The sequence below is a fragment of the Monodelphis domestica genome, chromosome 2, assembly GCF_027887165.1.
Source record: "Monodelphis domestica isolate mMonDom1 chromosome 2, mMonDom1.pri, whole genome shotgun sequence".
Taxonomy (NCBI): domain Eukaryota; kingdom Metazoa; phylum Chordata; class Mammalia; order Didelphimorphia; family Didelphidae; genus Monodelphis; species Monodelphis domestica.
Window position 1 is genome coordinate 84507490 of NC_077228.1, and position 14450 is coordinate 84521939.

At 34.6% G+C, this 14450-nt stretch overlaps 1 protein-coding gene across 1 annotated transcript in view; it reads left to right on the forward strand.

Annotated features, from left to right (window-relative positions):
• Positions 1-14450, forward strand: part of PLA2G4A (phospholipase A2 group IVA) — a 166284-nt gene that overhangs the window by 62032 nt on the left and 89802 nt on the right. The window contains exons 4-5 of the mRNA XM_007480974.3: positions 9894-10042; positions 10612-10725. Coding sequence (XP_007481036.2) covers positions 9894-10042; positions 10612-10725 — 263 coding nt within the window. The remainder of the gene's footprint in view (positions 1-9893; positions 10043-10611; positions 10726-14450) is intronic.

The window sequence follows — 14450 nt, forward strand, 5'->3', positions numbered from 1 at the left end:
GAAGAGTGAATTCATTGTTGACATATTCAGTATGGTCCTCGCTTTGTAATATAATAATTTATATATATATATATACATATATATGTATACATACCTCTATCCCAAGGTCTTATATCATTTTTATTCTGCCAGGAGAAATAATGAATTTTTAATAATCCTGTGTTCAGTTTTGTAAAATGAGGGATCCTCTATAGCTTCTGTGTATATACATATATATATATATATATATATATATATATGATTTGCCTGAAAATTTTCCACAATTGAACCAAAAGGAAAGATTATTATCAGTTTTTAAATATTGTTCGTAGAAAATGCCCCATAACCACCTGCTGCCTTTATCTCTCTGAATCACAAACACTTAAGTGTTAACCTGCAATATTAGCCTTCAGGTTAAAGACATTCATGAGTTTTGGTTTACTAATGCTTTGCGCATGTTTTCTGGTATCCACCCATTAATTTTTCATTTGCATTTACCTAAAGCAATTACCTACTAACAGTCTCTTCATGGAACGTGATTTCACTATGAGTAACTTCTTCAAGAAATCATCTCTCCCAAATCTGCTTATCTTGCATTTTCTAAGACTTGGGAGAATAGAGTGGATGTGGAGAATTGAATTTCATGAGTTTTCCACAACATATGAATGACTTCTGAATTTATTTAAAATTTTCTTGTTTTATATAATTTAGTTTAATTTTAAAATGATCAAAGAATATGAAAGTAATTTAAAAACAATTGCCAACTATGAAATACCATGAGAAAAAAATGTGACAAATTATCAATAACACAAAAAACTCAAAACAAAGCACCCCTCACCTAGAGATAACAGAATATTAGAATAATTTATGGTAACATTGTGGAAAGACAAGTATATGAATGCATTGTTAGTGGATCTGTAAATTGGTGCAAACTTTCTGGAAAGAAATTAGAAATTATGTAAAGAAAGTAAGTAAAATATTCATACCTTTTGACAGAGATATTCCATTAATAGGCATATACCCCAGAGATGTCACTAAAAAGGAGGCTCCATATAAACCAAAATATGTGTAGCAGCATATTTTTTTGTGGCAGCAAAAAATTGAGAAATAGAGTATATTCCCATTGACTGAGGAATACAATTATAAAGAAATTGTGAATAAAAATTGTAAATAAAATTGAAATCTTGATCAAGAGAAGCGTAGAAAGATTTCTAATAACTGATGAACAGTGAAATAAGCAAAACCATGATAACCATATGCACAATGACTAGAAAAAACATTAATAGAAAGAGTGACAACTAAAAACAAAAACTGAATATTGTGAAGTCATGATGACGTTTGACTAAAAAGGTGACATGAATTGTTGAGCATCTATTAGCTTCTTATTTTGCCAATCATTGTGCTAAGCTTAAAAATTTAATAAAAATAGTGTCTACCCTGAAGGAGCTTACATTCTAATAAGGTAGGCAACATATAGTTAAATGAAGGCGATAGTGGATAACTTTGTAGGGAAAAGCCTTAGTTAGTAGGGAGACATAGAATGACTGGTTGCAGAAAGTGACATTTTAAGATGAGTCAGAGTAAACCAGAGATTTTAAGAATTTGAGAAGAGGAGAGTAGTCAAGGTAGAGGGGATAGCTACTGAAAAGGCATCGGGATATGAAATGGAGTATCCTGTGCAAGGACATAGAATAGGTGGGGAAATGCAAAATATGAAGAGATTGGAAAGGTTAAAAAAATGAGTTTTTCAAACTATTTAAATGCAAAAGGATTTTGTATTTAATTCTGGAGATCATAGGGAGCCTTTAGAGTTTATTGATGGTATAGGACCATGCCATTGTCAGATCTGTTATAGGAAAATTACTTCAGAAACTAAGGGGGAATGGATTAGAGAGTGGAGCAACTTGAGACAAGAAAACAAATTAGGAGGCAATAGTCCAAGAAAGAGATGATGAAGACCTGAAAAAAAGTAGTAGGTATGCGAGTAGAGTGAAAAGGACAGATAGAGAGATGTAGTCAAGGTAGAAACTACAAGACTTGATAACTGATTCATTTTTGCAGAGGTGAAATTGAGGAACTGAGGATGATACCAAGATTGAAAATCAATGTAATGAAGGATGGTGTTGCTCTTAATAGTAAAGGGAAATTTAGAAAACGGGGTGGTTTGAAGGAAGGAAAATTGACTAGTATCTGTCATGAAGACTGCAACTCAGTCGTGCCTACACATCTTGTATAACTCATTCTATTTCACTAAAAACAAAATCTATTGGAAGTGAGGCTCTTATTTCATCATAGCCCAAGAGTATAGAGTTGGGGAACAGAGGGGAGAGGGATCCTTGCTGAAGCCTTTAAATAAACTGTGAACCTGGGTGTGGGTATTATGGATTGTTTTGTTTTTATGGTGGGGAAGGGATAATTATCCCAGTGATTCTTGTGCACTTTCACATTGAAAAACTGCACAGGAGTAACCATGTTGCCTAGTAAAGAGAGGGAGAGATTGGGAGCTTGCACAGCTTGGGGAAGGGCTCTAGTCGACAAATTCAGGAAGACGTTAAGTGAAGGGGACAAAGTTGCTGTGTGGATGTAAGCCCTCTATGCTATTGCTGGTAGGGTGGGATAGAATCTCTCTTCCTATCAATGGAGTGATGTATCCTCTATCCCTTGCTATGTCCTCTATCCCTTGCTATATGGCTCTGGGGTATTGAGAAGCCCTTACTTTGGTCATCACTGCTCTAGGAAACTCTCTGAGACTCTGCTTTACAGAAGAGTTGATGATATACATTGGTGGAGAGAATTCCCACACTGACAAAAACACAGGCTTATTGCCATGTAACTTATTTTTTTAGTGAAACAAAGCTCAAACACTCTGACTTCTATATAGTACTAAGGATAGAGTTTAGACCTGTGATTTTTTTAATATAGGGAAGAACAGATATATGAAGAAATGCTCTCTACCAAAGAAAGTCAGAGCCTTCTTTATAACTTAGCGTCTTAGTTAATTGCTTTGAATACTGAGAAGTCCTTCTGGTTCCAAAGTTGGCACTCTCTCCACTGCCACACTTTTTGTCTGAATCTTCTTACATGTTGATGAAATATTTATTGAGTTAAAAATCAATTTTACTTTATGAAAGAAGGTTGGCTTCATATTCCAAGTAAAAATATACCAATTTAACTAAATTTATTTTAAAAATTCAACCTTCATTTTCTGCCTTAGTACCCACTTTAAGAGAGAAGGGAAAGAATTAGGCAAACATGATCACATAGCTAGGAAATGTCCCAGGGCAGATTTGAATCCTGGTCCTCCTGACTCCAAGCCTGGTGCTCTATTTACTGTGCCACCCAACTAGCCTGTACCTAACTTTTAAAAAAATGGCAAGGTGTGTATAAACACACACACATATTCTAACAATTTAAGAGGTCTCTTAATGGAATCTATAGTTTTGGAAGAAAACAATGTATGTTAAGTCAAACCTGGATGTGCACTTGTGGGATTCATGATTAGATTTGGGTTGGCCAGATAACTTTCTCTGTCTTTGCCAACTCTGTGCTTCTACAATTCTAAAGAGTAGAAGGTAGGGTAGCAGGTGGCAACAGGCCAATGTGAATGCCCAAGCAAAATGAAACCAAAGCAGGTTTACCTTCTGGGCTGGTTTCACACATGTACATAGTGCCAGCAAAGTGAAGTGAAAATAATAATAACATGACAATAATATAGAACCCTAGTCATTAAATATTCAGGTTTATCCATTATGCTATATTTCCTAAAGTGGGAAAGCAGACTAATTCCATTTAGCAAACTTAGAAAAAAAGTTCAAATTACATTTAACCTTCATTGAATTCTCAAATTCACTGGGCAAAGTTATATTGTATCATGAAAAGTACACCATAATTTTGCATATTCTCTTGTGATTATGAGCTACATTTTACTATATTTTCATAGTCTGTCACCTGTATGTCTGAGCACCATGGCTATTAAAAAATATGGCTTTTGAGAACTATATTCCATTCCAACTTGTAACTTAGTGTTCTACTTTTCTTTAATTTTGGACTTCTTGAATATTTTTGGTAAAAATATTTAACAGCATAAATTGATGATTATGTTTTTTTTCTTGTTATTAGTAACAATAGAATAATTTTGTGGCTTGGGACCAATTAGTATGTTGGTTTTCCTCTGCCAAATTGATCTTGTTTTTTTTGGGTGTTGTTATGGACTGATCATTTAATTCATTATATTCCTAAAGCTTTTAAGCTACCGGACCTGATGTCATAACAATGAAGGAGGGATAAGATCTTCATTATAGAATTTCTGACTTTCCTTCTTTGTGTTCCTTGTTTTCATTGTTCATCTCACTGACTGAAAACATGACAAGTTATACTCTTTTTTTTAAAATTCGGTTTGTAACTACTGGTGTTAGAAGTATATGTGGATCAAAGAAAAAGAGCTTGGTGAAGTGAAGTTCTCATTCTTTTTCCTTTGTTTAAACTCTTACCTTTCATCTTAGAATCTATAAAGTGTAAAAATGGTTATAAGGTATAAAAGTGGTAAGGACTAGGCAATGGGGGTTAAATAAATTGCCCAAGATCACACAGCTAGGAAGTGCACGAGGTTGGATTTGAACCCAGGACCTCCTCCCATCTCTATGTCTGGCTCTCAATCCACTGCACCAGTTCCCATTTTTCTTTAACTTTGTTGATTTTGACATGAAAAGCTACCTTTTTGTAGATATTCTGATCTTCTTTAGTTTTTATTACAAGTTATGATAATTTCTTTTAGCTTTCTTCCTATCTGTCTCATCTTTCATTTTCCTTTGCTAGACCTTCATCTATCTTCCGTTGATTAATTATAGATGTTCTCTCTCCTGGGTTTTTTCTTTGTTCTGTTTTCTTTCTTAGTGATCTTGTAGGTCTCCATTATTTCATCTGTCATCTCTTTTCAAAGGACTCCCTAAATTATAAATCCAGGCCCATATCTTTCATGAACTCAAGTGTTTCCTTGTGTCCTACCTGATGAATATCTCCAGGAACTGAACAGTTAAGCTGGCCTAATTGAGGTTCCTTGAATTCCACATTTCATCTCTTGCTTCTTTGTCCCCTTCACAGGTCCCATTCTCATTTCTTCCTCTTATAATACTTAGGCTCTCTTCAAAGATAAGTTCATGTGGTATCTCCTCCAAGAATTTCTCTGTTCCCTCAAATTGTTATTTCTCAATCCTTTTTAAAATAACTGTATTTGCTTTGGTAGGGATCCAGAAAAGATTGTAAAGGCCACCTAGTCCAACTTCTTTATTTTATAGATGAAAAACCTGAAGCCTAAAGAGATTAAATGGCTTATCAAGACCACATTGCAAGTACATATAAAGTGCAGGATTTGGACCCTGGATCTCTGACTCTAAATAAAGCATTTAAAATATTTCAAATAATTTTTAATTTGTGTTGATTTCTCTAATAGAATGCTTACACAGAGAGCTGACATTGGTGGCCTTTACATGGACCAGGCACTGGTCTTCATCTTTTTATTAACATAGCCTTGCATATAGTAAATACTTGTTAGGTATAGGCTCATAGATTGAGAGATGTAAGCAGGGATGTTCTGAGCTAGATCACAGTGGGTCTAAAGAGCTGATACTTAAATTTTCAGTAGTACTTATATATTAGAAACCAACAAATGCAAAAATCGGGGCTTGATTTATTATTTTGTTGGTTGACTAACTTAAGAAAGTGATAGAGAAAATATTAACAATCCAGATTAAAATGTTTAATTAATTGATTAATTTAAATTAAATTTAGATTTAAAAATGTATGGTGAGTGTATATATATATATATTTTTTTTTTTTCTACCAGAGAGATGCTGTACACATTTACCAAAATACTCTTGGACAGAAACAACCATGTAGTCCTCTATTCCCAATCTCTCATTTTGCATATGAGGAAACTGAGGCCAGAGATTGAGACTTGGAGAAAGTCACTCAAGTAATAAATAGCAGAGGTGGAATTTCAACCAAGTTTTTTTATCTTCCAATCAAATAAAATACTCTTTTCAAATCACTCACTTAAATGTCAATTGATGAACTGAATTGAAATAATTGCTACACAGAAATTATTATCTGAAACTACTATGAATCACTGAATATCTTGCTCTGACAAAGCAGATATGGTGAAAACACCTGCTGTTGCTTTAGGCAGATGTTAATAGGATGACAGTGATTTTTGGAAAGCAACTACTCCTCTGGATAAGTTGCTACAACACTAGAATTCTGAAACTATTGGTACATGTTGTTTCATGTCACCTTTACATGAAGAGGAAAGACCAGTATCCAATATTCATCTATAGGTGTATGTGTCAAAATGTAGATAAAAGGCTGAGATGTCAAGTTACTTCTTTCCACATGTTACTTGCTTTATTGTACCACAGTTTGGCTCAAGAAAAAAAAAATCAACCATAAGCAATTTGCCCTATAGGCAAGTAATCTGGGAAATAGAGAACTAAGAAGAAGGCTTTTTAAAAATGCCATTATTCATCAATTCAATATTTATTCATTTATTTGTTCATTAGTTTGCTGAATGCACAGCAAGGAACTTCTGAAAACACTGTGATAAGAAATATATTTGTAGAATCCCTTTTCTTTTCTAATGCTAACACTGCAAATATGATAGTATCTATAACGTGTATGTATTCCAATAACCCTCAAATCCAAAATAGAAGCCAACTGTGCTTTTGTAATCTATTTTATCCTATACCTTCACATGTTTCCCTCAATAGTGCCTACTACTTCTTTAGGTGTTCCTCAGCTTGTCCAGATTAGTTCTTTATTTTAGCCTCTTTGGTGGATATTGCCATTATTATTCTTAACCACTGCTGCTTTCCCATTGCTGATTGCTTTCTTTGTGAGTGGATCAGTTGCATCAGAGTTAAAGAAATCCTGGTTCTTAATTCTTAACTTGGAATAGAAAACAGAGAAATTTCTACTATATAAGCAATTTGAAATCATTTGACTATATCTGTTAAGTTGACCTTTTAGCTTTATTTTGAGAGATTCACTTCATCCTCTTATCCCCACCAAAACAAATATATTTCCTACACTCGTGAAGTTTTACTTATATTTTCTTGGGAAATACAGATTTTGGAGGAAGGGGCATGTAATACGGAGCATATCATAAATTTACTTAATTCATATCATTTTAGTATTATTTTTTTGCCCATTTCTTAAAAACATGTTACCTTTAATTGTAATCTACTTGTGTGGGTTGCCTCATTGGCATTGTCATGTCTTCAGGAACGGGCTAGTGACCTGAATTTTTATTGCTTTCTAGATTTCTACAACTTATTTAAATATCACATCTGGGATAGGAGGATGGCAGTTCAAGAGGGTGAATGGCAAGCTCCCCACTTTTTTAGGGAGGCAGTGTGGTGCATGAGATAGAATACTAGTCTTGAAGTCATTCATTCAGTAAATATTTATTACATGACTACTATATGCCAAGCATTGTGGTAAGCACTGGGGATACAAAAAGAGGCAAAAGGCAGTTTTTGTGTTAAGGAGTCTGCAAACTAAAAGTGAATATAAACAAATAAATATATTCAAATGAGCTATATACAGAATAAATAGGAGTAGATAAAAAGAAGGTTCTAGAATTAAGAGGAGCTGACAAAAGCTTCCAGGAGAATGGGATTTTAGTTGAAACTTGAGGCAGAGTTGAAGAGGGAGAACATTGCAAGTATGACATGAAGTCATGAAGATTTGGGTACAAGTCTCACCTATGACACTCATTATTTGTGTGTATGTGTGTGTGTGTGTGGGGGGCAAGTCATTTAAATTCTGAGGGGTTCTGTTTCTTCATCTGTAAAATGAGAAGACTGGCTTTCATGGGCCCTAAGGACTTTTCTACTTCTTAAAAAAAAACAAAAACCCTTACCTTCTGTACTACAATCAATGCTAAACATCAATTCCAGGACAGAAGAGAGCTAAGGGCTAGGCATTTGGTATTTAATTTCCTGGGATCATACAACTAGGAAGTATCTGAGGCCAAATTTGAAGCCAGGACCTCTTGTCTCTTCATTTGGCTCTCTACCCACTGAGTCACCTAACTGTCTCCCTTCTATTCTAAATCCGTGATTCTATGAACCTATTCTGTCTTACTATCTTCTCAGGAACTTGAATGAAGTTGTAGAGTGAAGTTGTAATGAATGACTGCCAGAAGCTGAAATGGTTCCTCTGGAAGTCTCAGCCTGCATTTCATATAGAAAGGAAACAGTAGTACTGTTATTTTATTTAGATTAGACTGTGAAGCTTTTTCTGTAATTATAACCAAGGTGGAAAAAAAGTTCTCTCACACCAGCTATGTCTCTCTTCTTGATTCTTCAGACAAGAGGAAACTTAAAAGAACTTTGCTTTTCTAGGTAACCTCTTTGACATTCCCTGATACAGATCCCCTCATCTAAGTAGACTGTTCCCCAAATACATAATAAATTAGCCAACAAGCATTTATTAAGTATCTATTTTTTTGAAATGCCAAAAAATAATTTTTAGTATTGAGAAGGAAGAGCTGCAGGGACCTTGTTCACCAATTGTCTGTGATCGTTGTTCAAGAATGCAGCACTATAGAAACTCTGTTAGTCACTTTTGACACACAATCTAATGAGTACAAAGTGACTTGGGAAAGTGATATACTATCAGGTGAGGGAGGAAGAGTACCAGAAACATCTTCATTTACGAGATGCCACTTTCAGCTGAATATTGAAGAAATATAACAATATCTAAAGACTTAGAAGTAAGGAGGAAAGGCATTTCAGACATGGAGGACTGCCAAAGTCAAGATGTGGAGATGGAAGATATAGTGCTATGTGGACAGAAAAGCTAGAAAGCCAGTTATACTGTATCTCAGAGTGAAAGGTGAACAGTAAAGTATAAGAAAGTTAGATCGATAGGAAATATCTTTCTTGATCTAAATTTAAATCATTTTATTTAATTTAATTCAACAGATACTTTATTTTTATTCTTGCTATTCTTTCCAACTTGACTAGCCCTCCTTATTCTAGCTTTTTCTTATTTAAATCCCTTTTCTCCTTTAAGGCCATCCTAAAATTTTAGCTGCTCCATAAGACCTCCCCTGAAACATCCATCCATTTCCCTCTAAACTTATTCTCCTTATTGTTTATACTACTTTCATTCAGAAGGAGGAGAATGAGGAGCATTTATTTTCTAGCCATTTTTCTTGTCTAATAAGTTATACTTTGGCAAAAAGTTCAGTTCATAGAATTATGGAGTTGGGAGGAACTTTGAAGATCATTCCAGATAAGGAAAGTAAAAAGAAGAGGTTTGGTCAAGATCCATGATTTGTTACTGATATTTTTAACTACATACTTCCTACCACTTTTTACTACTCTCTATAAAAGCAACATATGTGTACAAATATATAGATTTAACAGAAATGGACATCCTATTATTTATTCTTTTATAATAATTTATTTTGTGTAAAAGTATCCAAAGTTATAGTGACAATTAGAAGGACAATGTGATCTTTTGTGTAAAAAAACTCCACTTTAAATTCTGAAAACTCAACTCTTAAAATGTCCATGCCAATGATTTACTGTGATTTTCTCAAAGGCATTTGAACTTCTGTTACTTAAAACTCTCTGGAAAACGGTTTCTTCTCACAAGAATCCTATGAAGGCCAGTAAGTTTCTGTGTAAAAAGGTGTACTTACATATGGACTCTTCTACTAGTCCATGATATACTTTGACCATTTGTCTAAAATGAGTGCTTTCTCATTTTGTGTGTCTATTTATAAAATTATTCTACTATATTATCTTAAATGTAATAAAAATATCAACATTTTAATTACAAATAAATTGCTGGATGCCAACCATACTTCTTACTTAAAGCTTTCCTTTTTGACTCTTTCCTTGGTATAGTTGACACTCCAGATCCCTATGTGGAACTTTTCATCTCCTCAACTCCTGATAGCAGAAAACGGACAAGACACTTCAATAATGATGTGAACCCTGTGTGGAATGAAACTTTTGAATTTATCTTGGACCCTAATCAGGAAAACATTTTGGAGGTAAACAAAAGAGGAGATATAGAATTTGAGAGGTAATTTGAATAGTCAGTAGTCATTCAGAGTGCCTTCTGATATCTTCAGTTTGTCATTGTGAGGTGGATGCTTGGTTCTCATCTATCTCTTTCCACTTCAGTTGATCTAGCTAATATAACAAAACAAAATTCTTCATTGTGTACCTTTGGGAATATTTGTGCTGAAGAGAGAATCCATGAATTGTGGAATATAAAACTCTATTTTATGTGTACTTAGAGGGAAACATGTCCTAGGTCAAAAGGAAGACATTTTACTAAAAGGGAAAAAAAATTCACTATGTATTTCCAATAGTTGAACACTTTTAGTAAAGGTACATTTTGCAATTAGGAGTCTGAAAATCAAAATAATTACTTTAATGACTACAGAATTTTAGTAGTTGACCTCAGAGAACTTCTACTTCTTGTGTTTTGAGCATAACTCAATTTCATTCATGTTTTATGTATGAGATAGAGGCTAAGGTATATTAGAAATTGCTCAGGGAGTTATAGGAAATTATATGTAACTAACATATATACTTTGTCTTGTCATTACTTTAGATCACTTTAATGGATGCCAATTATGTCATGGATGAGACACTAGGCACAGCAACATTTCCTATTTCTTCTATGAAAGTGGGGGAGAAGAAAGAAGTTCCATTTATTTTTAATGAAGTAAGTATCCAAACTCTCTATTGAAGTCCTTCACTAAAATTTCATTGTGAATGGAGGTTCTCTGAGTTCATGAGACTAACCCAATTAAAAGAGCATAAGTTACTCCTAAATTTTAAAACTTTTGACTCCTGGCCTAGCAAAAGGCTATGTACCATAAAATGAACCAGCCTAGTTAATTAAGAAGCTTTTTCTTCAATAGGTTATTCTTCTTTTCTGGTCATAGAAACTTAGGAAGCAGTCTCGTAAAGTATGGAAGGGCTATCTATTTCCCCAGTGAAGGGAAGATCCATACTTACGAATTTTTTTAATATTTAAAAGTATTAGAGTACCCAAACTAAATACTTTTGGCCTGTATAATATTCAGAACACATTACAAAGAATTGAATTCAACAAGCATTTTTTAAGTATCTCTCATGTGCCAAACACTATGCGAGTGCTGGGGATACAAATGAATAAAAACAGAGTCACTGAAATTAGTTCTTTCCTAGTACCTCTGCCAACATAGTCCATTCCATCACAGTTAACTATCAGTTCTCTGATATTCTCTTCTCCTGAAAGTTACAATTACTCCATCCATATGTAGAAAGGGTATTGTAACTGTTGTTATATTTGTATGTATACATGTTATTTTCTTGAGAACTTGAACTGCTTTGCTTCTATTTTTACATCTACAGAAATTTCCTCAGTACCTGATCTACCATGTATTATAGGTACTATATGAAATGCTTCCTGAATGATGGATTATTATTATAAAATCAAACATTTAAGTAGTTATATTTTCATTCCCATAAGCTGATGCTATTTTGCCTTAATCTTTTCTTCCCTTCCTCCTCTAGCTTTATTGATAATTCAAAATTACATTTCTATGTCCTAAAACTTAACTGATTACAGTAAATAAAACTCAACAATTGTCTAAGTGATAGAGCATACAAAAATAACATCTAGATTTCTATGAAAATGTATTTCTCTGCAACTTCTGAATTGTTCCAAATTATGCTTGCTCTGAAGCACTGATATTTACTCTGGGTTTTAGATCTAGTTTCTGAAAAATTTATTTTAAAACTTGCCTTCACCATCTGTACCTCCAACATTCATATTATGAAAGAGTTGTTTTACTGTTTAGGTTTAATAATATTTACATGTTTCTCTTTGCTGCTGAAAGCAGTAGGTGATTTCTGTATATACAATATTTCCTCACTAGATTGTGATATCCTTGGGCATGAGAACTTGCTCTATTTAATCTTTGTATTATTCTCTGTGCCCAACATAGCACTGTATATAGTTTATGTTTAAAAGACTTGTTGTAGTTGAGGTCAGGTATGTCTTAAGAATTCTTGGATCTGTAGGCCTGAAATGCCAATGATTACCTTAGTACAATTGCAATTAGATCTAAGGAAAACTGGATCATGCTGTCCAATCTCACATGTAACCAACAACTGTAACCTATTGAAAAGAGGAAATGTATTATACATTCCTTACTTAGTTTAAATACTAGACCCCCAGGCCTCTTCTCCTACCCCTTTTCCAGGGAAAAACCTTCTCAGGGATAACAGGAATTTGCCCAAAACATAAAATGGCAAGCATAAAATAAATGGATGATTCTGTTCTTTTACTTTTTAAAAAAAAGTGTTTTTGGGAAAATCTATTTGTTGTGAAGATGATTTTGGTCTCTAAGCTTACTACCACTAATAGTAATAAAAGATTGAAATAAGAAAAGAAGTATGGTACTGACATTGGAAAATACCCCCCCCCCAAAATGGTCCATAAATGATCAGACATATAGAAACTCATTGTAAGCGAAAGGGAAATCTTTCATGTGAATTCTGTTTTTTTCCCCCCTTGGGGTTTTTACAAGATACAGATATAATGAGAGGTTATGGTCTTGATAACATGGATTGGGTTTTCCCCAAATTTGACATTAAAATGTGTTCTGCACTCTATGACATATGGATACTGATTGTAAAGGAAGATAAAATAGAAAAAAATAAATTTCCTTTCCTCCTACTATTTCCTGTCCTTGGGAGTGTAACCCCTGGGGCTGAAAAGGATTTTCAACATTCCTGAATTTAAAGCAGGTTACATAATTATTTTCTTTTATCTATTTGAGAAAGTAGTTTGCTCAAGGGGAATTACTTCATAATTTTGTTCTTGGGCTTTCTTTATAGACTTTAATAATAATTTTTGGATTGCCAAATTAGAATAGTAGAGGGGGCATAGTGGATCATATATAGATATATGATCATCAAATAGAATCAGCCCTTGATCTTTTTTTTCTAATTCACACAATTTGTGACCATGAGCAAATCACCAAACCTCTCTATACCTTAGCTCCTCCATATATTAAAATAAGGATAAGAATATCTATCCTCACAGATGATTATAGTAAAAATCAAATGAAGTTATAAGAATTGATTTTAAAGGGAATTTTAAAGGCAAGATAATATTAGGTGGAATTATTGACACAGGTTGGCTCAAGAGGAAGAGCCTAAGAGATCTGGACTGTATACTTCTGGTTCTTCCAGTTGCTAGCTAATTAAGAGAGAATGTTAATCACTGTGTATCTCAATAAAGAAGTGTGAGATTCTACTTTATTTTATTTTTAAACTCTTACATTCCATCGTAGAACCAATATTCGAAGTCAGAAGAGTGGTAAGGGCTAGGCAATGGGCATTAAGTGAGTTGCCCAGGTTCACACAGCTGAGAAGTGTCTGAGGTCAGATTTGAACTGTAATGTAGGGACTAAAAGGGAACTGGGATGATGGAGAAAGAGAGGGGAATATATGTATATATAGAGAGAGGGTTGAGAGATTGTTCTTTCTCTCTCTTCCTTTTGGGGGGAGGTAACCAAGTCTTGTCTCTTTGACAGAGGGAGTGAATCTCCTCAGAGAATGGTTCTGGGGAGTTAGAGGACAAGAACTAGAGGGGAAAGCCCTGGCAAGATAAATACTGTCTTCCCCTTGAGGTCCAATTTCTTTTTGAGAGGGAAGATGAATTCCTCTGCCTCTGGTTTCCTCAGGGACACCAACTGCCAGTTCCCTTCAGGATCCTAGGGCTACACCACTACCAAGGAGAGATGTTTGTTCCTTGGGTCTGGTAGTTTCGATCACTGGGATCCAGAGGTTAACCCCCTTCATGGGGATAGGTATGACCTTCCCAAATCTTTAGTCCCATTTACTTTTAGTAACTGGTCCAGACCTAGATCTAAAGTAACAGATAAATTTATTTGCTTTCAAACAGGGAAGGAGTGGCAAAGGGTGTCAAGTGGGTAGTTGGGTGAACAGGAAGCCTTAAAACATGTCCCGTCTGGCAAGTTAGCCCAAGAAAGTCTTGGGGTTCAAGGCTATTAGCCTTGATCCCTCTTCTTTCCAGCTGCCAGTTAATCCCTATTCCTAAACTAACTAGCTTTGAATAAAGGAGTCTAGGAACAGGTTAGGGTGAGAGATGGAGAATGAAATCTTTGGAAATGGATCTCTATGGATGGCTTCCTTTCAAAGTCCCAGTCCACAATATCCACAGATGGCTCTGACTGCTTTTATTGAGCTGAGTGAGAGGTATCCAGGGTTTCAAAGGGAAACAGTTGATCTCTAGAGAGACACCAGCTTCTTCCCAGATCAGGAAATCTGCTTCTTCTCTCTGGCTCCCAGCTAGAAGAAGTGAGAAAAGTGACCCATTGGACTTCTCCAAGCTTCTCATTCTCTGACTGGAATTGTGAGTTTTTTCTTCTT